The sequence below is a fragment of the Phyllopteryx taeniolatus genome, chromosome 14 (assembly GCF_024500385.1).
Source record: "Phyllopteryx taeniolatus isolate TA_2022b chromosome 14, UOR_Ptae_1.2, whole genome shotgun sequence".
Classification (NCBI taxonomy): domain Eukaryota; kingdom Metazoa; phylum Chordata; class Actinopteri; order Syngnathiformes; family Syngnathidae; genus Phyllopteryx; species Phyllopteryx taeniolatus.
The window spans coordinates 3,095,400-3,122,285 of NC_084515.1; the positions used below are offsets into that span (position 1 = coordinate 3,095,400).

The 26,886-nt window shown below is 41.0% G+C and overlaps 1 protein-coding gene across 3 annotated transcripts in view; it reads left to right on the forward strand.

Annotated features, from left to right (window-relative positions):
- Positions 1–26,886, forward strand: part of per2 (period circadian clock 2) — a 32,281-nt gene that overhangs the window by 1,237 nt on the left and 4,158 nt on the right. The window contains exons 2-22 of one of the 3 annotated variants that reach the window (XM_061797717.1): positions 2,102–2,625; positions 9,489–9,581; positions 9,681–9,835; positions 9,957–10,078; positions 10,506–10,707; positions 11,827–11,878; positions 12,683–12,825; positions 12,982–13,060; positions 14,058–14,164; positions 14,516–14,666; positions 16,634–16,748; positions 17,001–17,156; positions 17,669–17,741; positions 17,828–17,996; positions 18,350–18,465; positions 18,723–18,929; positions 21,018–21,287; positions 21,825–22,663; positions 23,480–23,602; positions 26,180–26,381; positions 26,875–26,886. The exon at positions 26,875–26,886 is cut by the window's right edge and continues 178 nt beyond it. In XM_061797717.1, coding sequence (XP_061653701.1) covers positions 2,207–2,625; positions 9,489–9,581; positions 9,681–9,835; positions 9,957–10,078; positions 10,506–10,707; positions 11,827–11,878; positions 12,683–12,825; positions 12,982–13,060; positions 14,058–14,164; positions 14,516–14,666; positions 16,634–16,748; positions 17,001–17,156; positions 17,669–17,741; positions 17,828–17,996; positions 18,350–18,465; positions 18,723–18,929; positions 21,018–21,287; positions 21,825–22,663; positions 23,480–23,602; positions 26,180–26,381; positions 26,875–26,886 — 3,805 coding nt within the window. In that variant the 5' untranslated portion in view covers positions 2,102–2,206. The remainder of the gene's footprint in view (positions 1–2,101; positions 2,626–9,488; positions 9,582–9,680; positions 9,836–9,956; positions 10,079–10,505; positions 10,708–11,826; positions 11,879–12,682; positions 12,826–12,981; positions 13,061–14,057; positions 14,165–14,515; positions 14,667–16,633; positions 16,749–17,000; positions 17,157–17,668; positions 17,742–17,827; positions 17,997–18,349; positions 18,466–18,722; positions 18,930–21,017; positions 21,288–21,824; positions 22,664–23,479; positions 23,603–26,179; positions 26,382–26,874) is intronic. The other 2 variants (XM_061797718.1, XM_061797719.1) reach the window with 2 other exon arrangements.

Here is a 26,886-nt window from a genome sequence, read left to right on the forward strand (position 1 = left end):
CTGGGGCTGCTATATGCTACCTCTGGCATGGGGTGTCTTGAACCTGTTTAGGGTACAATTAAGTCTTAGTACATTCTGAAGTAAAATATGATGTTCAAAGTTAGAAAGCTTAGCCTCTGTGTGGTCTAGGGCTGCTTTGCTTCATCCGGCACAGGGTGTCTTGAAGCTGTCCAGGGTGTGGGGAAATCACATGACTCTTTCGGAAACCTGTAGCAAAATGGGCAGTTATGTTCTTGGGGCTGCTCCGTTATCTCTGTCTGGCCAGTAGTGTCTTGAACTTGCAGAGGGTACAATGAAATCTGAAGACTAGCAAGGGATTCTGAAGTGAAATGTGCTGTCCAGTGTCCAAAATCTTGGTCTGTTAACAATAATGGTGCAAACCTCACATCTTAAAACACCAAAGAAGGGCTAAGACCAAAACAGACTCATCTGAAGGAGCCCTTATCTAAATCTTATGGAACATCTGTGGAAGAAGCTGAAACATGCTGCCTGGAGGAGCCACTCTTGGATACTATGCATATGTTTCCACATAAAGTGTGGCAGGACTTGGGGTAAATCAGCTTCGAGTGACAATGACATAGATTTGACCGAGGACTTGAACTAGAATACTCTATGACTATTTATAAGTATTTATGGCTTGAATAGCTAGAAATGCGCGGCACGGTGGGTGACAGGTTAGCACATCTGCCTCACAGTTCTGAGGACCTGGGTTTAAATCCGACCTTGCCTGTGGGGAGTTTGCATGTCCTCCTGTGTGGATTTTCTCCAGGTACTCCGGTTTCCTCCCACATTCCAAAAAACATGCATGGTAGGTTAATTGCAGACTCTAAATTGCCCGTAGGTGTGAATGCGAGTGTGAATGGTTGTTTGTCTATATGTGCCCTGCGATTGGCTGGAAACCAGTTCAGGGTGCACGCCTCCTCTCGCTCAAAGTCAGCTGGGATAGGCTCCAGCATGCTCGTGACCCTAGTGAGGATAAGCGGTATAGAAAATGAATGGATGGATAGCTAGAAATGCACATACACCTCTTGCTTTGGTACAGCCAGAAACAGGATGAGTGAAGACGGGGATAAATTAGAAGTAGGAAAACATCAAGCTGCAGTGATGCATAGTTTGCTTGGATACAGTGATCGCTGCAGTTTATGGGCAGTGTATTTTCAGCTCATTGTTTCATTGAGGAATGGAAGCTTATTTAGAAATATTTTCTCGTTTTAATTTATATAATACAGGTTCAAAGTTGTACAGTTAAATCAGTGTGACCCTGGTTTCTGTTTTGGTACCTGTCCTTTTTGTAGCCACTGAGATAAAGGATGAAGCATTACGTGGTCACAGCGTGTGGGGAAGTGTGCATCTGATCCATTAAGTCCATCTAGGATGTCATTGAGTGTAGATGTAGGTAAAAAAAAACTTCAGTAACACCGAAAGGAGAAATCATGGCAATCTGTGGTTTTGATATGAACACGTGTGTAAAATGTACACAAGGATCCAATTTCAATAATCTGCAGTATGCAATCCGTGATTCTCTTCTCCCTTTTGTTTCCATGCAGGAGAATAGCGATTAGCATGTCTGCCTCACAGTCAAATTTTCTGGGTTCAAATCCCAGCTCAGGCCTTCCTGTGTGGTGTTTGATTATCCTGTTTTTGCATGGTTTTCAACAGGTACTCTGGCTTCCTGCCATTTTCCAAAAATATGTATGTTAGGTTCATTGAAGACTAAATTGTCCATAGGTGTTAATGTATGTTTATTTTTATTTTATATTATTTTTATTTTATTTATTTATTTTTTTAATAAAACCTTTATTTATCCACGTAACTGAGAACAGATTCTTATTTGCAATTTATTTTGATTCACCAATTTTAGGGAAAAAATGCTAAATTAAGCCAACATATATGATGACTCTTGATAATGTAAATGCTCAGTGGGCTGGACTAAATGGAGCGAGCTATACTTAAAGCTATACAACCCCTGCTTTCGGCAAATGTCTAGTACGTAAACAAACACAGTGAAGCTCAGCCTCTGTCTAGCGGATGTCATAGCCAGTGATGTGCTTAAAGATTTAAGCTATTTACGTTTCATTTTGTTTTATTCCTCTCTCAGCAGATCAGTCCCATTTCATTCCTTCCAACAACACCACTGATGATGGGGTGATTGTGCTCCTTCTACTCAACCTCACCGACAACAGTAAGAAGTCAGCTCATCCTCCCGATGTCAGAAGATTCAGACTCCAAGCACTACTGCTTCTCAGTACTGGAGGACCAAGGTGGAGCTTCAGGCTGCCAAGCGTCCACTTCGTGCTGCTCCATACCGAGAGGCCCTACTGGCTGCAGCTCTATGGTGCAGCTGCAGCGGATGTGCAGCTACGGCCAAAGGGGGTCCGAGCTGGGCCTGCCGTCGGAGGGCAGCGACAGTAGTGGCCAGGACCCTCCTCTCGCCAGGTCGCACAAGCTTTGCAAGAGTTCTCAGGCTTCCTCCCTACCAGAGGAAGATGTGGCATTTAAGAGCAGCGGGTCCAGCGGCAGCGGGACCGAGTCGCACGGCAATGAAAGCAACGGTCACGAGTCCATGGGCAGCTCCAACAGTAACAAAGATTCCGCTTTGCTGGAGTCTTCTGGAAGCAATAAGAGGTTAGTTGCTTAACATTTGCAAGTCTCCTATCTGCACCTGGACAATACATGATGTATTGAGCAGTTTCAATGTATTTAAAAAAATAAATAGGTTGATCCCTTTATGAATGCACATTGAAAAAAGAGCTAGAAAAAATTATGAAATGAGGAATATTATTATGTACGGTAATTTAAGAAAAAATATCTGGCATTAGAACAGTAAGACTATTAAAAAAAAAAAAAGTCTTAACTTGTGTATTTATATTACCTGACCTGTCAAATTATAGTATTTCTTATTCTAAACTAAACTTGCTTGTAATCATTAATACATTCTCAATAACAAGTTATAAGACCTTGAGATTTTTAAAGAGGAAAATGCTTGAAGCAAGTAAAATGCTCTTAAAGTGTCAGGTAAGAAGAAATATATCGGCATAATTTTGCCTTGATTTGAGATGTACTTTTGATTAGATTGTAGTTTTTGCAGTGCAAGTACCAACATTTTAAACATCTTAACTGAGACGCTTATCTCACCCCAAACCACAGGAGAATCGGGCAGGATAATCTTTAGATGTGCGATAATCAGGTGTAGTTATCAGTATGTGTACCCTGCTTTAGTCATTTGCAGATTCAGCCCTTCAGTCTCAATACATTATGAGCTGCATTTAACATGCAGCGATATATAGCCAAGGTCAATATAACTGCAATGGCAGGACAAAACATTGTCAATATTAAGTGTCGTTGTTGTAGACAGGGTTTGTCTTTTAAACAAACAAAAGAAAAGTTCAGCTCCCCCCCCCCCCCCCTATTTTGGCAGAGCTCACAACTTACACCACCATCCACTTTTTATTTTCATACAAACTAGGCTGAACATGTGCTCTGTAATTTCTCATATAATTTGAGTGATGATTCAACTCAATATATTTTAAGTACAGATGGAAGTTGTATGGGACATTTCCAAAAGTCCATAAAACGGCTTGCATGCATCTGCATCGTTACGTCAAAATGAGTGCAGATGTGATTTGCTGTTGGCAGGAGGCCACCAGAGTTTATTTTGACTGCTGTGGAAAAAAAAAAGAAAAACAACGGCTGCTCCCAGTAGGAAGTCCAGCTTGATGATGTCTTTCGGCAGACCAGCCTTTTGGCTTTATACCAACGCCGTAGGGACTGTGTCATGCTGTCAATTGCTTTGTTTATCACCACGACAACGCATTATTTATCCATGTTTATCACTGGGTGGAGATAACGGTGATGCACGTTCTCATGTTTTGGCCCCTTCACTCGGTCTCTCCTTTCACTGGAACATTTTGGTCTCCTAACAGGAAGTGGTACAAATTACTTATTTATTGCAGTGGTTCCCAAACTTTATACACCAAGTACCACCTCCAAAAACACATAACTGTCTTAAGTATCACTATAATCAGTGTTCACGCTGTCCACTTGCCACCTAGCCAATGGCAAATTGAGACAGGATGCGGCGATGCAAATGTAGCTCACATTAGCCATGCTGGCGAATCAAAATCACCCACGTCAAAAACACTGCCCGTGATTTGATGAAGTGGGTGCGCTCGATCTGGCGTGTGTGAACGGTTTTAGTGGTTTAGTTTTTCCCGACGTTCCTGCTTTGCTTAAAGCTTCAATCCACTGTCCAGCCGCTGCTGGCTAAGCAGACAGGATCACGGGCTTTCCCAGCTGCCAGGGAGCGGCGCACCGGGAAATAGAATACCCGATGGCACTTGGCGCCAAATTTAAACATATTACCGTGATGTACGTTTAAAGTGTCAATGGTCAACGTGTCTTCCAATTCACATTAGTTCTCACAGCTTGCTAGCTGCCTTCTTCATCAATGCACGAGCCGCGAATCCCACTTTGGTTGTCGTGCCAAGCGGTGTTGGTGCTGGCTCGGCCCAGGGCCCTCGCTACTCATTTGTGGGCCCAAGCTAAAGTCCTTTAGATCCTTCTTGAGGATTATTAAATAACAAGTGAATCATCTCAACACATTTACTGTAATTGATAAAACATTAATCAGCATTTAATATAGTTTACCATTTCAGCCGCTTTTATACTCTCATCTTTGCAACGAAAAGTGTCACTCATGTCACTCTCCACTTTATCTCTATACTCGGCTGACACTGACAGCAGTGCTACTGCTACTGGCAAGAGCAGCATTATATTAGTATATGATTACAAGGCATGAAGTTAAATCAATCAGTCCATATTGTACTGTCCTGGAAGTTTTTATTTTATTTTTATTTTTTTAATAAACTATTCAAAAAAGTAAGATAAAGATTTGATATTCATAATATTTAGGTGCCGGCACTGTGAGCGACTGGTTAGCGCTTCTGCCTCACAGTTCTAGGGACCGGGGTTCAAATCCAAGCCCCGCCTGTGTGGAGTTTGCATGTTCTCCCTGTGCCTGCATGGGTTTTGTCCGGGAACTCAGGTTTCCTACCACATCCCAAAAGAACTGCGCCATTCTTCAGTAAAATAATCTCATACGAAGCGATATCATTGAAGCTTTAGCTGCTCTGGGTACAAAGTGTGAATAAGTCACAGTGTGGGCAACCTCATCCCCTGACCTCAACCCCGATCAGAACCTAATAATTCTCAGGCAAGACAATGCACAATCCCCTACTGCAAAAGATACGAAGCTGCTATGGGTATAACAAAAAAAATTCTTCCATTGGGCCAATATAATCCCCTGATTTTAACCGTATTGAAAACTTGTGAAGCATCCTTAAAATAAATGTCGATGAGGGCAGATGGCAGTATACCGCTATACAGCAACTCTGGGAGGCCAGGGCATATTGAAGAAGGGCTCCTACGTTAACATTTAAATTGATCGTAAAATGTTTTTGGGGTTCAAATGAAATTGTTTAAAAAAAAAAAAAACCTAAACAAAAATGTAATGTCTAAAATCCAACAGTATAGTGGTATTGTTGATAAAAGTAAGTACCTGTAAATTGAATGTTATGCCATTGTTCAAAATGAAGGGCATGAAGCTCCATTTATTTGAACCTCAAAAGCGAAAATACCTGTACATGTAAACAAAAGTGTGGCCATAGTTCAAAAACCTGATTGAGCAAAACCAAAGTGATATTTGGATTCAGCACGTCAAATATAGCTGGGATAGGCTCCAGCACTCTCGTGACCCTTGTGAGGATAAGCGGTTCAGATATTTTATGGATGGATGTTTAAAAAAAAAAAACAATAAAAAATTTAAAAAAATAAAATTAAAAAAAAAAATAATAATATATATATATATATATATATATATATATATATATATATATATATATATATTCTTTGTAATTGCCTAAAAACAGCACAAGCTGAATGACGGTGTTTCTCAAGCTTTATTTAACTAAGTATCATTTTTATATTAGAAAAATCTCATGATCATGCCACCAAACAAAAATGTTAAAAGTATGACTATACGGTATCCTGTATAATATTAAAGGTCCCATATTTTACCAAACTAACTTTTTCTAGTACTTGGGATGATATATTGGCTCTATGGTGCCTCAGTAAACATGTAAAATATGAATTAAAATTGTCCACACGTTCCACGAAGGCAACCAAGGATAGGAAAGGGGGCGGTCTTAGCTAATATGAACAAAGCAGATACAAAACTGGGTCAAACAGAAGTAGCTGTCAGAGGGGCTGTTTCTGGACACTGGAATGACAAAACCAAGGTTGTTGTTTTTTTTTTTTTTTTTTTTTATGAAATTGACACTTTTCCACTAAGTCCATGTTAGAGAGTCATTGTATGGAGGTCTAAATTGCCAAAATATGGGTGGGACCTTTGTCACCAGGTGGTTTAATGCACTTTCTGCCATGAAGTAGAGGAGCATTGAATTGTTCTGCCTTTCACTATATGTCGCTGAGATAGATACATGAACAAGGATCCATTTGGAGTAATGAAATAATAATTTTCAGACCAATTAAGTGAAATTGGATAATTTCCAGCATCATACTAATGTACTTGGGCACAGGGGCAGGGAGTCACCGATATGGAACATGAACGCAGTAAGAAAGCCGACAACAATAAGTATTGAGCCACTACATTGTAGTGTATTTTCACAACTGCAGGACTATTTTTATTCAAGCAGAGAAAAACTGAATCCTTCAAGTCTGTGATGCAACGCAGACCAATTAGCCTCCCGTAAAAAGCAAAGTAGATGTTGGGCCTGTCCACTCTAAAACCAGCTGTGGTATTTTGGAGCACTACATGTAACTGCATTAAATGCCCTCCTATGCGCAGAGGTTGCTATTTGTGCCATTGCTGGTCTATTCTTAGCTGGATTAGACGGCGATTTAGGTACCGTAATGAGACATCATCCGAGTGCATTTTGGATTTACTGGGTCCTCGTTAGGTTTGTGGGTTAATCCGAACCAGCACACACATACCCTACTCTACCTGGCTTTATTCTGAGGTTAAGCCTTTGCTGTGTGCCTATTAGTGGCGTTAATATTTATTACTGATGAAAACTGAGCATTCTTTTATTTTTCTTGTATTGGATTTCAACAGGTTGAGTATTTGTACGTTTTGACTAGTGAGTGAAATGTAAAATGTCACTAAATTTGTATGCAGGACTTTCATACTTGTTTCATACACTATATATTGGGTGTTAGAAAGTTGTCATTTCATATTCCTCTCAATAATATTATATCCCACTGAGCAGTCATTGTTTAAATATTACTGTTCAATAATTTGACTTAAAAAATATTTTTTTTGTCAGTAAGACTGATAACATTTCTATTACCATATAGTAACATGCAGCCTCTTATTTTTAGATTAGATTTAAATTTATTTTCGTCCTTCAATGTTTCTTTGTTTTTATTTGAACTTTGTTGGTTGTACATATTTTCATCCATCCATTTTCTGCACTGCTCGTCCTCATTAGGGCCACGGGTGAACTGGAACAGTATCTGGACTGGTTGCCAGACAATTGCAGGGCACATTTTTTTTTTTTTCATTTCGCTATATTGTGGTTCGCGCTTCACGGTCCCGCTATCTCAAAGATTTTTGTTTTTTTAGTGTCATTACAGTTGTTACTCTTGCTTTTATACTGTTAGTACAATATTTCTCTTATCGATTGCTCTTACTCTCCCTTAATATATTGTGTGTTAAAATGTGTTTGGTTTCTTTTAAATCAAAGCAAATCAAATCAAAGTTCAATTATAAAGCAGTTTATATATATATATATATATATATATATATATATATATATCCATCCATCCATCCATTTTCTGAGCCGCTTCTCCTCACTAGGGTCGCGGGCGTGCTGGAGCCTATCCCAGCTGTCATCGGGCAGGAGGCGGGGTACACCCTGAACTGGTTGCCAGCCAATCGCAGGGCACATAGGAACAAACAACCATTCGCACTCACAGTCATGCCTACGGGCAATTTAGAGTCCCCAATTCATGCATGTTTTTGGGATGTGGGAGGAAACCGGAGTACCCGGAGAAAACCCACGCAGGCACGGGGAGAACATGCAAACTCCACACAGGCGGGGACGGGGATTGAACCCCGCACCTCAGAACTGTGAGGATGACGCTCTAACCAGTCGGCCACCGTGCCGCCGTGTGTATATATATATATATATATATATATATATATATATATATATATATATCTGTATTTCTCTCCTATATCTCTCTCTCTCTCTTGTTTATCGTTACATCTCTATAGCTCTCTGTCTATATCTATCTCTAAGTACTGTACTTATACTGTATCTGATCCTATAGCCATCCATCCATCCCTCTATCCACCCTGCCATCTAACCCTCTCTAAGGAAAAGAAAGCCATTACACTGCAATGAGTGTTACCATAAAGGGTGTTTAACTGGGCTGTATTTAAGTCGTATCCGTCCGTCCTCCTAATTCTCCACCATTCCCGCTGTGCCACCTGGTTAAGGGTCTCCACAAGGAGCCACTGACATTTTAGTAGCACGTTGTCTTTTGGCAGTTCCTCTCAAAGCAGCATGGGGCCTGTTCCCCGTGTTCCTCCCGTCACTGGCGGATCTTTTTCCAGGTCGAATTTAACCACGATGCAAACTGTGAGATCCACCCCACCCGTTTTTTCATCTTTGTTACGTAAGCCCTTTACTAAGGTGTAGACCTTAAGGGCTCCTTGGGAGTTTTTTCCTTACCTGGCTGACGAGCAAGTACACTATTATGAAAGATACCAAATGTCAAAGAAATTATCGTCCTTTTTGTTAGATAAATACGGGGATACAGACTGACACACCTGGCGTTCAATGTGAGAGAAGGCTTCTTTCTACAGTTGCTTCTGATCTGGAGGAACACATCAATGCAATTCAATGTGCAATAAAGTATCAATATTGGAGCAGAACTATGGAACACAACTCAGATGTCCTTTGTTTAAATACCAAATACTCACCATAGATGCTGATATGAAATGTATGAATGTGTGCGGAGTGGTACAGACATGTTTTGCTAGTTGAACAGTTTGGTTGTGACAAACCAATCAGAGGTCAGAAAAATGCTGACGTCATCGATGGCCAGTTCACTGGCCCTTTTAAGGGCAAATTTAAAATCCCATTGGTCAAACTGTTTCATTGCTTATATAACTAACATACTGATTGTGAAGGTCGTGGACCGATTAGATTGACATGGCAATGCATAGAGGCTGACATCTGATTGGATTTTTAAAAAATAAAATAAAAAATTCAACTGCCACAACCACGTACTGGAAGCAGTGCAGCCAAGAGAAATGCTCCCAAATGAACAGAATAGACTGTTGGAATAGATCAATACAATTTCATGGAACAAATATTATAATTTAGGAAATGTACGTCAGTGCGTCTGATGGTCTTTAGGCCACCATAATATTATTTTTCTTTCTCTGTCCCCCACCCCAGCTCAAACTCCCACAGCTCATCTCCCCCCAGTAGTTCAAATGCCTTCAGTTTGCTCAGCTCTGAGCAGGACAACCCTTCAACCAGCGGCTGCAGGTATGTAAACTCGAGGACCGTAAACCGGGCCTGCCAAATCGGGGTTCTTGTTGTTTTTGCTAATCTGACTGGGCGGGAATGCGTTTGTTCCACTTGCAGTAGTCAAGAGTCGGCCAAAGCCAAGACTCAAAAGGAAGTGCTGAAGACCCTGAAAGAGCTGAAGCTGTACCTGCCTGCCGAGAAAAGGCATGGCAGCAAGTCCACCACGTTGAATACACTCAAATACGCCCTGCACTGCGTCAAGCAGGTGGAAGGTAAAGGCCTCGCATCAATCGCTCTCTCTCTCACGCTCCACATTTGTTTTTTTAAATTATTGTTTAAGTCTGTCTGACTTTTGACAGTTACTTGATGAAGTCCTCTTGCTTTTGTACACAGCCAATGAGGAGTACTACCAGCTCCTGATGACCAATGACCGTCAACCTTCCGGCCTGGATGCATCGTCGTATACCATCGAGGAGATAGAGAGCATAACATCTGAATTCATTCTCAAAAATAATGTAAGTTGCTGAATTTTTGTTCAGTGAGATACTTTGAATTTTGTAGTTTTGTTTTTCAGATGAACGCATACTGATTTTTAACATCTTAACATATTATTGTTGTTGTTTTTTTAATTGTGAGAGACTCCACATATAAGGAGGGTGCTGTAATTACTGCCAAAAGGTGCATCAACAAAGTATTGATCAAAGGCTGTGAATACTTGCCGTATATGCATGTGATTTCTTAATTTTTAATACATTTGTGAAACATTTCAAAGTTGTAATTATGGTATGTTGTGTAGAGAATTTTGGAAGGGTGGAGTAATTAAATAAATTTAACAAAATGTAAAAAAACCAAAAAAAAGTGATGCACTGTAAAGGCATCTCTGCAATCTTTCAAACATTCATGTGACTGAATTAAAGTATAAGTGTTGTCTGCTTTTAACAGGACATTTTCGCGGTGGCCGTGTCTCTCATCACGGGAAAGATTGTGTACATCTCCGACCAGGCCGCCTCCATCCTCAACTGCAAAAGGGATGTGTTCAACAACAGGAAGTTTGTGGAGTTTCTCATCCCACAGGATGTCAGCGTGTTCTACAGCTTCACTACGCCGTATCGCTTGCCCTCCTGGAGCATGTGCACAGGAGCTGGTAGGTGGACCCGCACCTGTTTCTCATTTCTCGTTATGATGTAGTGCGGAGCTACAGTGTTGTTGCTGTAAAACTAAAAGAAAAACTGAAAAAATCAATCAAAACTGACTGCTTTTTAACTTGGTTTTACTGGTGTACCTATTATTATGGTTATTGAGGAAATGTTTAAAATACTGAGACATAGTTAGACAACACAGCTACATCCCCAGTTATGAGAGGGTGTGCACACTTGTGCAACTACATTATCTCAGTTGTTTATTTTTACCTCACCAAACTAAAATATTTAGGGGATTTTCAATTGAGATGTACATGTTCCAGGTCACATTAATGGTGGAAAAAGTATTTTTTATCAAGCAAATATTTGAACAGGGGTATGTAGACTTTATATTTACTGCAAAGTACAGAAACACAACATTTTACATTTTGCGGTTAATGGGGGAAAAAAAATCTAATAATAAATGGACGTTTCACTTCCCCTCTCACTTTCAGTGTGAACCAATGGTGGCATGAAGGCAAATATTAGCCCCAGTTCATCAAGTAGATTTATCTTAATAAAAGGAGAGTGCTGCAGTTTGGCAGCATGTGGCACATCAAGATGCTGTCTTGGTGTAATCTCCCCCCTTTTGTTCATCGTCTTTAAAATCATCATCATGTTGCCTGAAGGATGGCAAAGTACGACAATGATGGAAAAACCAGGCCACTTCTTCCTCTTATTTTTTTTTTTTTTTGGCCAGTCATAATAGTATATTTATATCTGATCCCATTAGTGACACACAAATCCGATGGTGTAACTCCTACTAGCCATCTGTTTTTAAAAGGACAAGTTTGTCCACCCTTGCTTTAATGACATTAGAATTTAATAAACATCTTAGTGACCTAGACTTAAAGTGTAAAAAGAAACACCCGGTCCCTCCAAAATAGTTCCCCTCCATCACTGCTCATTTTTCCTGACTACCAATTGCCAAACTCTCACATTTAATTAATTGCAATGATAGGCAGAGCTACATATTAATGACATTCATGAAAATCCGAGTGCCTGCCCCGGTGGACCAAAAGCTGGCCAAGTTGTGCACTATCGTTTTACTGCTGAAATAAAACATGCCCCATTTCCCATTGCAGACTCGTCGCCGTCTGACTGCATGCAGGAGAAGTCCTTCTTCTGCCGTATCAGGTGGGTGGATCAAATGCTAATCAAATGCTTTTTCTATGCCACAGTTATGCACACAACATATACTGTATTATTGACCTTTCTTTGACAAGGTCGTCATTTTGTTAGTTAAGTGGGGTACACACATACCAATTTTTAACATGTGACCCTATTTTTAAGTATACGAGAGACCCTGCACATGACGAGAGAAAAATTGGCATAACAACACAGCACACCACACACACAACGATATATCCACTGACAATCGTGGTCATAAATATAAAAAAAAAAAAATAAATTGACATTTACAAATGTCAACCCTGACTGTTTTCCAGTCAGATCGGAGAGGTAAAATCACACACCCCACACCACAGGATAATCGCTCAAGATGATCTTTCAGAGACATCAAATAATCAAGCCTTTATTCGTAAAGGGGTACCATGATGAACTTTGATTATCAGTATGTCTGTATCCTGCTTAATCTATCGTTCTGTTTCACCTCACAATTACGGAAACGTGGCAATCTTAGAATGTATTAAAAAAAAATATATATATATATATCATCACTTGGGTCAGCACCAAATTGTACGATTCTTTTGATTTCACTGATAAATTATGAACCTAAACTTTAAAATGAATGACTTCTTCCTTGTCTCATGAAGTCCTTTTTCCACAAAGTTATGTGGAAATTGGTTGTTGTTTCTTTTTGTTAATCCTGCTCACAAACTGCAATGAAAATCTAACATAGACAACAAATGACTGATGATAAGCATTTGATGGTCTTTGTTCAATTTGGTTGATTTGCCCTTTTTTAACCTGTTCATCCAGTGGAGGTAAGGAGTGCAAGGGCGACCTGCAGTACTATCCTTTCCGAATGACTCCGTACCTGATGAAGGTCCAAGTCGCAGCACATGCCCAGGACCAGTTCTGCTGCCTCCTCTTGGCCGAGAGGGTTCCCTCCGGTTATGACGGTAAGTACCCAGACAAAAGTGAACACGTCTTTCCTTTAGGTCCAAAACCTTAGCTTGTTATTCCAGTGGCAGAATGTGCATTTGGTACCTGGGCCTTCAGCAATTATAGAAACCTTAACTGTACAGTAACTGTAATAGCGTTTTCTTTTTTAATAGCACCCCGGATTCCAACAGACAAGCGCGTTTTCACTACGACACATTCTCCAAGTTGCGTGTTCCAGGATGTGGATGAACGGTAAGCCAAACATACATTATTGATTCCAATTTTTATTTGAGTCACTGGGTCACACTAAGCAACAGTGGGAAGTTTGGCGTAAACCACTGAGTTCTATCCATCCATCCATTTTCTATGGTTCATGTTCAAATTTTGGGTGGGAGCTGACTATGGCCGCAAGAGAGGCAGGGTACAGCCAGAACTGGTATAGACAAAAAAAAATGAAATAAAATTTCCTTTCACACCTGTGGACAATTTAGTCTTCAATGAACTTAAGAAGAATGATTTTGGAATGTACATAATTTTGTCTGACAAAATTCTGCTAGCTTAATACTAACAGACAATGCAAAACCACATAGCTAACAAAACTAGCATCAATGTTACATTGGTTGTTTGTTTATATGTGCCTGTGATTGGCTGGAGACCGGTTCAGGGTGTACACCGCCTCTCGCCCAAAGATAGTTGGGGTAGGCTCCAGCACGCCCGTGACCCTAGTGAGGCTTAACGGTACAGAAAATGGATGGATGTTACAATACTTTTTGTTGGCGTTTAATAGCGTTCATAATAATACATTCATTTCAATGAGGAAAGATGATTTAAGAGTTCAGTGTTTTCAGTTATGAGCGTGGTCACGGAACGAATAAACTTGTAAGTCAAGGCACAGCTGTACTTTTTCTATGTATTGTAGAGCGGTGTTTCCCAACTTTTATAGAGCCAAGGCACATTTTACATTGGTAAAAAAAATCTCAGGTCACATCACAAAAAATAATTTCCCAAAAATACATGCTGTACACTGAAATAATGTCACTCTTGTCTCAATGCAATTATAATGGGTGTCAAGTATACGTAGATTTTTACTAGTTGTGGTCCAGTTCTCTATCCCCCGCAAATAGTGGGGGTCCACTATATGACTGGCAACAGGTGGCTACACGGGTTAATTGTACCTTCTTCTATCTAGTGGAAGAGCATTTAATTGTTCTGCATGTGACTCTATAAATGTACTGTGTGTGTATTTCAGAGCAGTTCCTCTCCTGGGTTACCTCCCCCAGGACCTGATTGGCACACCGGTCCTCCTCCACTTGCATCCTAACGACAGACCCATTATGCTGGCCATTCACAAAAAGAGTGAGTAGATTTAAACCGAACAAAAAAACAGCACCTCTCAACAGTTTCATACACAGTACATATTGGAGCTCATTCAAAATTCATCATTATATCTTTATACATCACTGTCAATAATATAGTTTCCACTTTGCACTAATCGTACAAAGATTACTGTAGCATAATTAGACTATATTTACGACTTTTAATTCCTACTCAATGGTGCTCTTTGTATGTGTTTGTACTTTGGTGGTTGTTTCTGTATTATTAATATAAATATACATGTGTGAATACCTCTATCAATCTCTCTATGTATCCTAAAACGATCTGTAAAATCTCTCCCCAAAAGTAATGTGATCGCTTTTTCACCCCCAGTCATCCAATATGCAGGGCAGCCGTTCGAACACTCAATACGATTCTGCACACGCAACGGAGAGTACATCATCCTGGATACTAGCTGGTCCAGCTTCGTCAACCCCTGGAGCCGCAAGGTTTCCTTTGTGATCGGGAGACACAAAGTGCGGATGTGAGTTTTTGCGTTTTATTTTATACAGAGGTGGCAAAAGTACTTACAGCGGCTGAAATAAGTATTTAACGCGTGACCATTTTTCTCACTAAATGTACTTCCAAAGGTGCTATTGGCCTTAAAGTTTCACCAGATGTTGGGAACAACCCAAGCAATCCGTACATACAAAGAAAGTAGAACAAATATGCTCAGAAATTAAGTTGTGTGTAAAAATGTGAAATGACACATGGAAAAGTATTGAACACATGAAGAAAGGAAGGTGCAAAAACGCATGGAAAGCCAAGAAAACACCTAAAATCTATCAATAATCGAACAGCAATTCAGCCCCTTGTCAGTGCAAATGAATATCAGCTGGTTCAGTCCTAATTGAATGCCTACAAAAAGGTCTCATTGCCAAGGTGTGAGTCGAGGCACATCTCATGATGGGCAAGAGCACAGAGCTGTCTCAAGACCATCACAAAGTAATTGTTGCAAAACATAACGATGGTATTGGTTAAAGGCGCACATCTAAGCTTCTGAATGTTCCAGTGAGCACGATTGGCACCATAACACTAAGTGGAAAGCCAATCATACCACCATAAATTTGCCTCGATAAGGTGCTCCTCGCAAGATTTCTGACAGAGGAGTGCAAAGAATAATCAGGGGAGTTGTCCAAGAGCCAAGGTCCACCTGTGGAGAGCTTCAAAAAGACCTGGAATTAGCAGCTACTGTTGTCACAAGGAAAACAGTGAGTAATGTACTCCGCCGCCATGGCCTGTATGCACGCTCATCACGCAAGACCGCATTGCTGGGAAAAAAAAGCATGTCAAAGCTTGTTTAAAGTTTGCTGAACAACATTTGGACAAGCCAGTTAAATACTGGGAAAATATAGTCTGGTCTGATGAGAGCAAAATTGAACTCTGGATGCCATAATGCACACCACGTTTGGAGGAGAACTGGCACTACACATCACCCTAAAAACAAAATACCAACAGTGAAGTTCGGACGTGGGAACATGATGGTGTGGGGCTGATTTTCAGCAAATGGTACTGGTAAACTTTATATTTATTGAAGGAAGGATGAATGGGTAAATGTACCGAGACATTCTTGACAAAAATCTGCTGCCATCTACGAGGATGCTGAAAATTAAACGAGGGTGGACATTTCAGCAGGATAATGATCCAAAACATACTGCCAAGGAAACTCTCAATTGGTTTAAAAGGGAAAAAAAATAAAGCTGCTAGAATCGCCCAACCAATCATCTGACTTGAATCCAATCGAAAATCTATTGAATGAACTGAAACTCGGTCCAAAAAGGAAGCCCATGGAACCTTCAAGATTTGAAGACCGCTTGTGTGGTGGAATTGGCCAAAATCACACCAGAGCAATGCATGCGGCTAGTTTCTCCATACAGGAGGCATCTTGAAGCTGTCATTGCAAACAAAGGTTTTTGTACGAAGTATTAAATAAATGCCAGTTGGCATGTTCAATACTTTTTCCCTGTTATTTCACATTACTACACACAACTTAATTTCTTTGCATATTTCTTCTACTTCCTTTGTATGTATGGATTACTTGGGTTGTTTCCAACATCTGGTGAAATTTTCATGTCAATAACACCTTTTGAAATATATTTGAGAACAATTGTGACATTAAGTACTTATTTCAGCCGCTGTACTGAAGTTGAAGTACAAATTTGTTTGTTTAAAACAAACAAAAAAATTAAGAAGACTAGTAAAATTGGAAGTACTGATTCATCTCCTTAAATTAAAGTATCACACTATGGTAAGTAAAAATGATTTGAGAATTATTATTTTTTTTTTTTAAATCTAGAGAGTAAAAGTAAAATTCTTCAGACAAATAAATCCTCAAGTACAGATACCTTAAAACTTTACTTACATGGAGTAATGAAGTATTTGTACTTTGTTACTTCCTTTTGTTATAGGTGGAACTCTGTTAAATAAACATTTTCATTTGTTGGATCCCAGGGGCCCTGTAAATGAAGATGTATTCAAGGCCCCTCTCTCTCCTGGAGCCAACACAAAGATCATGGACTCGGACATCCAGGAAATCACTGAGCAGATCCACCGGCTCCTCCTCAGGGTGAGAAACAATAAGGAGGGTCCATAGGGCTTGCTGCTCAATCCTCAGATTTTTGCAGTGGATGCTACTTTAATGTCAAAACTGCCTAGGGTTTCAGTAGAAAGCTAGTGGTGTTCCACAAGTCTTGATACAAAATCCACTCTACATAAATGCCAAAATTACTTGATGTTCCTGTAAGAAAGCTGAATAAGATTGGTAGGTAGATACGGTCTTGACATATAGCTAAAAAAATATCTTATGTTTATCCATCAGCCGGTTTATAACGGTGGGTCCAGTGGCTACAGGAGTCTAAACAGCACCGACCACCTCCTGGGCATGACCTCCTCTAGCGAAAGCCTTAACAAAGGGAGCAAATTCCATCAAGAGGACGATGACAAGGAGGAAGACGTGAGCAGCAAAGCCCGGCCAGTGAGTTATCTCCCATTTACAGTCGAGCCAACTATTAACAGGATTCAGGATACTGCTCGGTCCCTATCCCCTGTGAATAGTTGGGGGAACACTGTACAGTGAACCAATACATCATCACGTATTTGCCTTTTTACCAATATTTTTTGGAACCTATTCGGTGTTATTTGCTTAGAAACTTATTCTCTGCTAGGCTCAGACCAAATTGTCTAGTATAACAATATTGCTTTGGCACCATCTTGTGGCATCTTCGTATGTTAACATGAGGGGAGGAGCTTTATTAAGTCAGGCCACAGCCTTGTCTAATCGAATAAATTGCTTTCCTGCCGTCTTGTGGCATCTTCCAGCAATTACAAACGTTTTTATGATAGATAACTAGTTTTGAACAAAAGCCAAGAAAAATTGTGGAACGCTTCCTTCGGCCGCATAAAATGGCGCAGAGGGCCAGATCTGTACTGTAGAATCATATTGAGTGTGCAAAGGCTACTCTAACCTTTTTGTCTTTCTTTTGGTAGAGAACTTTCCAGGAAATCTGTAAGGGAATCCATCTCCAGAAGCACCAGGAACAGTGCAAGAAAATGAATAGCGGTAACTCCAGAATTCCTACCTGTTCTACTTTGACAGTATGGCCCATCCTGCCTTGCAATCAACCCCAAACTCCGTCTCTCTCGTAGATTCTGCCCAGAAGAGAGTCCGTACCAAGGACTTGTCCACCCTCCTGAGCCTGAAGGAAAGCGCCACGCTGATGGAGGAAAGCAGGTCTTCTTCCCACGAGGAGATGCCGCTCAACGACCAGACTGTCTATTCCTACCAGCAGATCAGTTGTCTGGACAGTGTTGTCAGGTACAAATATTACATTAACACAAGGGATATACTAGGGATATATCCGTTACATCTATACGGTACTCCTACTTGTAAAAATACACTAATACTGCACACTGATAACACTTCACCAGTCTGACATACTTTCTGGGTCGAAGCCATGTCAGCCGTGTGGAGATACTTCAAGGTAAAAACATGGCTGACAACACTTTTAGCCAACTTTTAGCCCTGCGAGCTGTCAGGCAATCTTAAAGTATTAAGCCCTGTCATCTGCTCCACGCTGGTTGTTTTTGTACTCCCCTTCAATCCCCCCCAAAAAGTGGTATCGATGCATTTCTAATTATGATTAAGAATTTTTTTAATTGACCCTGCAGGTACTTGGAGAATTGCAATGTCCCCTTCGCTCTGAAGAGAAAATACCAATCCTCCAGTAACACCACGTCATCTGAGGACAAATGCAAAATCGGCACCACAATGCAAGCTTCTCGAGGTATGTCCCCACTGTAAAAAAAAACGGTATAAAGATGCCATTGATGGATGTATATATTGACCTACAGCATATTGAATTCGTTTTAGCATGTGAAGTGCCACGCCCCCCATCTCTTTGCTTCCATTTTTGCTCTATGTGGCCCTCAGTGAAAAAAACATCTCTGCTTAAAAGTTTATTCTCTCTCAAACTCCAGAATGACAGTTCCATGTCAGTATTTTTTTTTTTTTTTTTTTTTTGTCCTCTGTTCTCTTCGGCAGAACCAGCCTTGTTGAAGGATCAGTCCAGTCTCTCCACTTTGGAAGATCCAGATAAAAAGTCCAGTGACTCTGCCAGAGCGGTAGTGGGCACTTCGCTGCCCCTTCCTTTACCTAACAAACCAGAAAGTGTGGTGTCCATCACCAGCCAGTGTAGCTATAGTTGCACCATAGTGCATGTTGGGGACAAGAAACCTCGGCAAGAATCAGGTACAGTGCCGTGAAAAAGGATTGAAATCCTGTCTGTTTTCCTCTTTCATGGTTCCTCTCGTGGCATCATTATTATCATTTAAAAATTATTTATTTAATCTTTTTTTATTATTATTAAATGCATTACATATTAAATGGTATATCATCATGTAATATTATTTCTTATTAATTATATCACAAATATTTAAAAAATCATTATATAATTACAATTTAATTGTTTATATTTAATTATTATTAATTATATTTCAGATAGCTTGAAATTTTATTGATATACAGTGGTGCCTTAAATGTAATTTGAAAAATGATCGCTAGTGTCATTTGACTCCAATTCACCAATCAGACGGCACAAGGCAGTCATATGACTGCACACAAACCCTTCATGGGCCAATCAAAGTGACTTATTTTTGAGGGGAGGAGGGGACACCCGCGCGAGTGTTTACGGACTCCAAAAAGCAACAGCTTTGTCATGCAGCGCTTAAATTGTGACTGCTCAAACTTGGATATTTCAGCCCACTTCTAACTTGAGAAAACACCTTTGCGGCTAGTTGCAGATTTTTCTGTGGTTGTTTTGGTAGTGCATCTGGCAACATTAGCTTCTTCATTCAGTCATTTAAGTGAGCAAAGCAAATAATGTTTCTGTAGGGCCCGATGCATGTGTTTTGGGCAGTTAAACATTTAAATTGTGGCAGGTGTGTGGGGACTCCCACATATTATTTTTAATTTTATTTATTTATTTTTTATTTTAATTTTACGTGGCGGCACTGTGAGCGACTGGTTAGCACATCTGCCTCACAGTTCTGAGGACCGGGGTTCAAATCCTAGCCCCCACTGTGTGGAGTTTGCATGTTCTCCCCGTGCCAGCGTGGGTTTTCTCTGGGTACTCCGGTTTCCTCCCACATTCCAAAAACATGCATGATCGGTTAATTGAAGACTCTTAAATTGCCCGTAGGTGTGAATGTGAGTGCGAATGGTTGTCTGGTTATATGTGTCATGCGATTGGCTGGCGACCAGTTCCGGGTGTACGGCGCCCCTCTCCCGAAGATAGCTGGGATAGGCTCTAGCACGCCCGCGACCCTAGTGAGAAGCGGTACAGAAAATGGATGGATTTTATTTGACGTTCATGCTAAGATTTCTTTTAAAATCAGAAGTTACAAGTTATTCTTGAGTTGTTGTTTTTTTTACTTCCGTACTCTTACTCAAGTAAATATTTGGAGGACTAGTTTTTACTTTTGCTTGAGTCATATGATTCTAAAGTAACAGTAGTCTTACTTGAGTACAAAATTTGCATACTCTACCCACCTCTGGCTATTCGTTAGCCAATCTATGTATTTTGCATTATTTGTTAGGATTAAGCTAAACTGACTTTCCTAAGGCTAAGCCATGTGATGGAGGATTTAAATACACCACGTGTAATTCTCTTGTACTTTAGTTTGACAGTAAACATCAACTGCAAGTGGCAATAAACATCTTGTAGCCTCTATTTTGAAGAATTGTTCACTATCTGCTAAACTACTGCTTGTTGGGAAGTCGCTCACTGGACAGTCCATATCCCAAATAACTCATCAGGTCGCTTGTATCTCAAGGCACCACCACTTAGTTTATTTATTTATTTTTAAATAATTTGTTAAAAGTGAGGATTATCATCTTTGGAAAGCTGCAATTTTTGGTACGGCTCTTGTAATAGGACAATGCAATAAAAAGAGAGAATCAAGGGGACAGTCATTTTTCACAGCACTGTAAATGCATCTTCGTACCTTTTTATGTGAGTGTTTAACTGCACATTTGCACATGTTGATGATGTGATCAAAAATAAGAAGTAAGGGTAATGAGACAAAAGATCCTTACAGTGTATGATACGTCTTGCAGATATTCTGATCACCAGATCAACGTGAAGCATTTGTGCTTCCTACATATTTATCTGTCTCTTTCTGACTGCGTGCGTGTATTTATGTTGTGGGTAAGTTTGTGTCCAAAGTTTCTTCCGCTGTCTTAAATTCTGTTATTAGTGGATATATTAACTCAAGCGGCTGAAATAACATGATCTTATCTGTACTGAAACGTGTTATTGGTCTTCTATCATCCATACAGAGATCGCAGAGGATGTGTCAGGGGCGAGCGAGGCAGCAGAATGCAGCCACAACCCGGCACAGGGGGCTCCGTCTTGGGCCGTTTCGCCTCGGGACCAAGAAAGGGAGTCATACAGAAAACTGGGTTTGACCAAGCAGATTTTGGCAGCCCACACGCAGAAGGAGGAGCAGGCCTTCTTGTTTCGCTTCAAGGAACTTCCCAGGCTCACTGCCCTCAAAGCCAACTGCTCGCAGTACTTGGCGCGCCAGAGGGAAAAGACGAGCAACAACGGTGAGAAAGAAAATCTCACACACGCAGTCTGTTCTGAAGCGGGGTAAACACATGGGCTACTGCTAAACACAATTTATGACTTTGACAGTCAAAGTAAGCAAATCTCTTAAAGATTATCCTGGGTGATTATCCTGTGGTGTGAAAGAGTGAGTGAAAAAAAATTCTCCCCGATTTGCTACTAAAATGTTTTTGGCCGACAATTGTAAATGTTAAGGGGTACTCACATACTGATAATAATCGGGCCAAATTTGACGATTTTCCCTTTCTTTTTGCTTTCTATATGCAAAGGTGTCATCATCAAATGTCTCTAAAAGATTATCCTTAATGGTTATCCAGTGGTGGGATGGCAATCCTAAATATTAAACATAGTCAATATGCATGATTGGAAATCAATGGGTTGTTTCCACTCGATGTTGGCCACACACATAAGGCTCAAATTTTGCACGATAGGCAGTATGCGTTTACCTTGGGTTGGGTAATTTCATTCCAAGAAATGTTGCCTACTTGATTGGATGCTAATTTCCTCCCTCCCACCAGCTGCCCAGCGTGGGAAGAAAAGCAGTCCTGGGGCTGAGCCCAACATGGCGCGGCGCGGTGTGCGCAACAAGAAGACCAAATCCAAGCGAGCCAAGCAGACCGAGTCCTCGGACAGCACCGCATCTTATCCGAGACACCACCAAATGCGAGGCCCCCTCCTTAACCAAGGCCTTAACCCCACGTCCTGGTCCGTTTCCGACACATCCCAGTCCATTTTCCCCGTAGCCTACCCTGGCTACCCTCTCCAGGTTGTCCCCAGAGACACTCCTGTAGTGCCCCGTTTGCACGCCCCTCTGCAAGGCTTTGGTGACAATCATGGGGATCCTCCTTGCCCACCAGGGGTCCCTCATTCCCCATACACCACACCGATGGTTGCCCCCATCATGGCTCTGGTGCTGCCTAACTACTGTTACCCACCCCTGAGTACCGGGCCTCCACAACTGGCGTACCACCCAGAGACTGCCAGTTTCCCCATCCAGGTCCAACCTTACGCCCACCCCACCATTCCAGGACCGGCAACCTTAATGACTCAAGCCCCGTTCAACCCCCAGAGCCCCTTTACCCCTCAAGTGGACTGTTTGGCGTCGTCATTCTACTTCCCCCCGATGACTTCGGAAGCCCTCAAGGCCCCGGAGGGGGGCCAGTCTCGTGCCTCCACGCCGCAGTCCGCTTCGCTGCCGCTGTTTCAGTCCCGCTGCAGTTCCCCTCTGAACCTCCTGGAGTTGGAGCTTACTGGGGACCGACAGGATGGTACGACATTGCCCCCCGGAGGACAAGGCGGCAACGCGGCCGAGCAGGAGAAAGCGGCAGTTGGGGGCAAAGCCAAAGAGCTGAATCAGGTACACAAGGAACAACACACTTTTTTTTCTTCCCCCGAATACCCCCATATAGTGAACCCCGCTTCATCGTGGGGGAGCCATTCCAGACCCATAGGTATATAGCTATAGGTGAAATTACATGATCTAGAGACCATATAATAAAAAGTTTTACCCTTCCCACACGTTTTAAAAACATTCAAATGTATTAAAACACACTTTATAACTACATTGTAAACGTATTTGAAAACACCTAAATTGGGGCACTTATAAGTAGGGTTGGGCATCGTTTGAATTTTAGCGATTCTGGTTCCTTATTTCGATTCTGGTTCCAACCGATTCTCGATTCAGATTCTTTTACGGGGCTAGGTCAAAAAAGTTTGCATGGTTTAAATAAAGGGTGTCCAAATTATGAACATCGATTTTCTTTTACAGCCTGCAGCGTAGACTAAAATGAACATCGGGGTTCTTTATAACCAGTATCAATATCAAACCTATGAACTAAGAGGTAACGTGTGTGGAACTAACCCAATTGTATACTGTAAAACCCCATAATTAAAAAATGGTTGATCTAAACCACAGCGATAAAGCGGGGGAACACTGTACTCACTCTCTATGTACCTCCCTGAAAATCACCATAGATTAGCTTTGATTCAGCCTGTGAGACACTGATCACGTCTAACAGAAGTAAATGTAAATTTCCTTGGTCCAAGAATTTAGTTTTTAAAAGATATTTTTTAAATCCACCAATGTATTTCTATGCCGTGTGTAAAAGCCAGATTTGGTCCCGAACTCCATATGGGTGTTAACACATGATGTATTATGCCTTACACCCTATAGCCATCGCTCAGTCTCCTTGGTCCACCTGGACCGTTGTATTACGAGGGCACGATCCATGTCTGTGAGCGTTTGTCTTGGAATAAAGGCATATTCTCTTCTAGGCTGAGGGTTTACAGCAGCGAGGTAGGCTGACCATCCGAAAAGCTTCCATCCTTGTCCAATCTCATTCCTACCCAATTCCATATGTCCATTAAAGCTGTATTTACAGTTGAAACCAGAAGTTTACATACACTGCATAAAAAGACAGACACACTTTTTCCCCTTCACTGTCTGACATGAAATCAGACTAAACTTTTTCTGTGTTAGGCCAATTAGGATTACAAAACTTGTTTCTATTTCTTAAATGCCAGAATGATGAGCAAAGGATTTTTTTAGACAATTTTTCATTACTTTCTTCAACGTCAGATGTTTACATTTCATTAGCATTTGGTACCATTTCCTTTAAACTTTGACTTCAGTCAAACATTTTGGATGTCCTTCCACAAGCTTCTCACAGTGGATGAGAGGAATTTTGGCCATTCCTCCTGACAGAACTGGTGTAACTGAGCCAACTTTGTAGGCCATCTTGCTCGCACATGCTTTTTCAGGTCTGCCCATACATTTTCAGTTGGATTGCGATTAGGGTTTTGCGATGGCCGCTCCAAAACATTGACTTTGTTATCCTTAAGCCACTTTGTAAGCAGTTTGGCAGTATGCTTCAGGTCATGGTCCATTTGGAAGAGCTATTTGTGCCCAAGCTTGAACTTCCTGGCTGATCTCTTGCAATGTTGCTTCAGTATATTCATCCGTATCCATAATATTCTTTCCTCATGATGCCATCTATTTTGTGAAGTGCACCAGTCCCTCCTGAAACAAAACAACCCCACAACACGATGCTGCTATCCCCTTATTTCGCAGTTAGGATGGTGTTCTCAGACCTGCCAGCTTCCCCCTTATTCCTCCAAACGTAACAATGCACTTTATGGCCAAACGGTTCAATTTTAGTTTTGTCGGACCAGAGGACATGTCTCCAAAAGCTAATGTCTTTGCCCCTGTGTGCATTTTGCCAACTGTAATTTGGCTTAATGTTTCTTTTAGAGTAATGACTTCTTCCTGGCATCGTAGCCTTTCAGCCCATGTCGGCACAGTACTCGTTTTACTGTAGATAATGGCACGCTCTTACCAGCTTCAACCAGGTCTCCACAAGGTCTTTTGCTTTTGTTCTTAGGTTGTAATGCACATTTCCGACAAAAGCACATTAATCTCTGGGACACAGAACTCCTCCCCCTCCTGAGCAGTATGATGGTTGGACATTCCCATGGGTTTTATACTCCCGTATAATTGTTTGAACAGTTGAACGTGGCACCTTCAGGCATCTGGAAATTGCACCCAAGGATGAACAAGAGTTATGCAAGTCCACAATTCTCTTGATATCTTGGCTGATTTATTTTTTACTTTCCCATGATGTGACACAAAGGAGTTTGTTTCAGGTATACCTTAAAATACATCCACAGGTGTGTCTCTAATTAACTTGGATGTTGTCAATAAACCAGAAGTCCTACCAAATCAGAAGCTTCCAAAGACATGACATTGTCATGTGGGCTTTCCCAAAACTTTTAAAGGCATAGTTTACTGTATGTAAACGTTTGACTTTGAAAAACGTAATAAAAGATTGTCTAAAAAAGAAATTATTCTGGCGTTTAGCAAATAGAAATAATTTTGGTAATCCAAATCGACCTAAACTAGGAAGGGTTTAGTCTGATTTCATGTCAGACAGTGAAGGGGAAAAGTGTCTTTTTATGTAGTGTAAGTGAATTCCTGGTTTTCACTGTCAACTCTATCTTCCCGCTCCCACCCTAACTTTCTTGACTTATGGTGTGCATATTTAAGCTCTGATCTGTGCTGCAAAACCTCTAACTAGTTTAAGAAAATCCATGGGATGGTGTACTGTTTTTAAAAGGAATAGACTCTCTGGCATTTGTGCTGTGTTGTTGCTAGAAGGGTCAGATGATCTTTATTTGGAGATGATGTCATAAGGGTCACTCTTCTCTTTGCTATGTCAAATTCTAAAGACATTTATTTTCACTTTACAGGGACTTTGTCTTCGTCGCCAACCAATGGCTAATTTAACCATAGCGACAACTTTTATTTATTTATTTATTTATTTATTTTTACATTTTAGTTTATTTTTATTTATTTATTTTTTTTAAGTGACTAGCAACAAAAAAAATTTGTGGTGATTTTGGATACTTTTGGAAACTCTTAGCCTTCCTCCAGAGGAGGACAGACATTAACTCCTCTGTGTCCAGACTGCAAATGATTGGTGCAAAGCTACATAGAGCCAAGTGACTGATTACTTTTCAAAAAAAGTGATGAGGAACAAATCTAGTGACTTTTTGTGGCGTTACTGAAGAATTCTAGGGACTCTGAGACTCCCTCCAGAGCAGGCGATGTTCACCGCTCCAAGTCCAGATTGCAAATGAATGGTGTGTGTGCCACCACTGGCCAATTTAACCAAATACACCAGGGTGGTCAAAGTATGGCCCGGAGGCCTGCATATGGCCCACTCCATTTTTTTTAATCTGGACCACCGAGCATTTACATTTAAGAGTCGTGTAATATTTTAGGTAACATCCAATGTATTTCCATTGACTTCTATTGTGAGGATGCAGCACCGTGATGTCAAGATTCACTTACAGTCTGTGTATTTCTCTCTTCCAGGCAAGCTCTCACGGCAACAATAGCGACGACAACTCGTCCTCCAGCGACATGCTGGACATCATCCTGCAGGAGGACTCGTGTTCGGGCACCGGCTCGGCTACCTCAGAGTCCATGCGCTCTCGCTCCAACGGCTGCGGGACTTCAGCCAGCAGGACGTCCAACAGTGGAGCTTCGGCGAGCAGGATCTCCGGAAGTGGGACGGGTGGGTTGGTACTCTATTGCGACTATTGCTGCATCTTACTAAGTGTATGTATGAATATATTTATACTGGCCATGGCGCACACGCCAGAAGGAGCCATAAAATGAATTAACTCATGAGCTCATGATGCAAAAACTGTTGAGTTCATTAACAAAAACATGCAATGAAAACATAGTGTCTATGTTTTTACTGCATGTTATTGTAAAGTACAATATTGGAGAGTGCTATTTTTCCTACTAAAGACACCTTGAACGGATTAATGGCATTTCCAATCATTTTGATGGGGAAATAATATTTTCAGATGCAAATGTTCTGAGTTACAAGTGTGGTCACCAAATGAATTCAGCTCATAAGTCAAGGCCCTACTGTGTGTACTTATTTGTGACATTTCTGTTGACAATTTTCTTATGTAAAATGTATGCCTTATCTCACTAAAGGTTGGCAAACACAGGCCTAAACATTGATTGAAATGCATGGACTGTTGTTGGTCGGGCAGGTAGCAACAGCA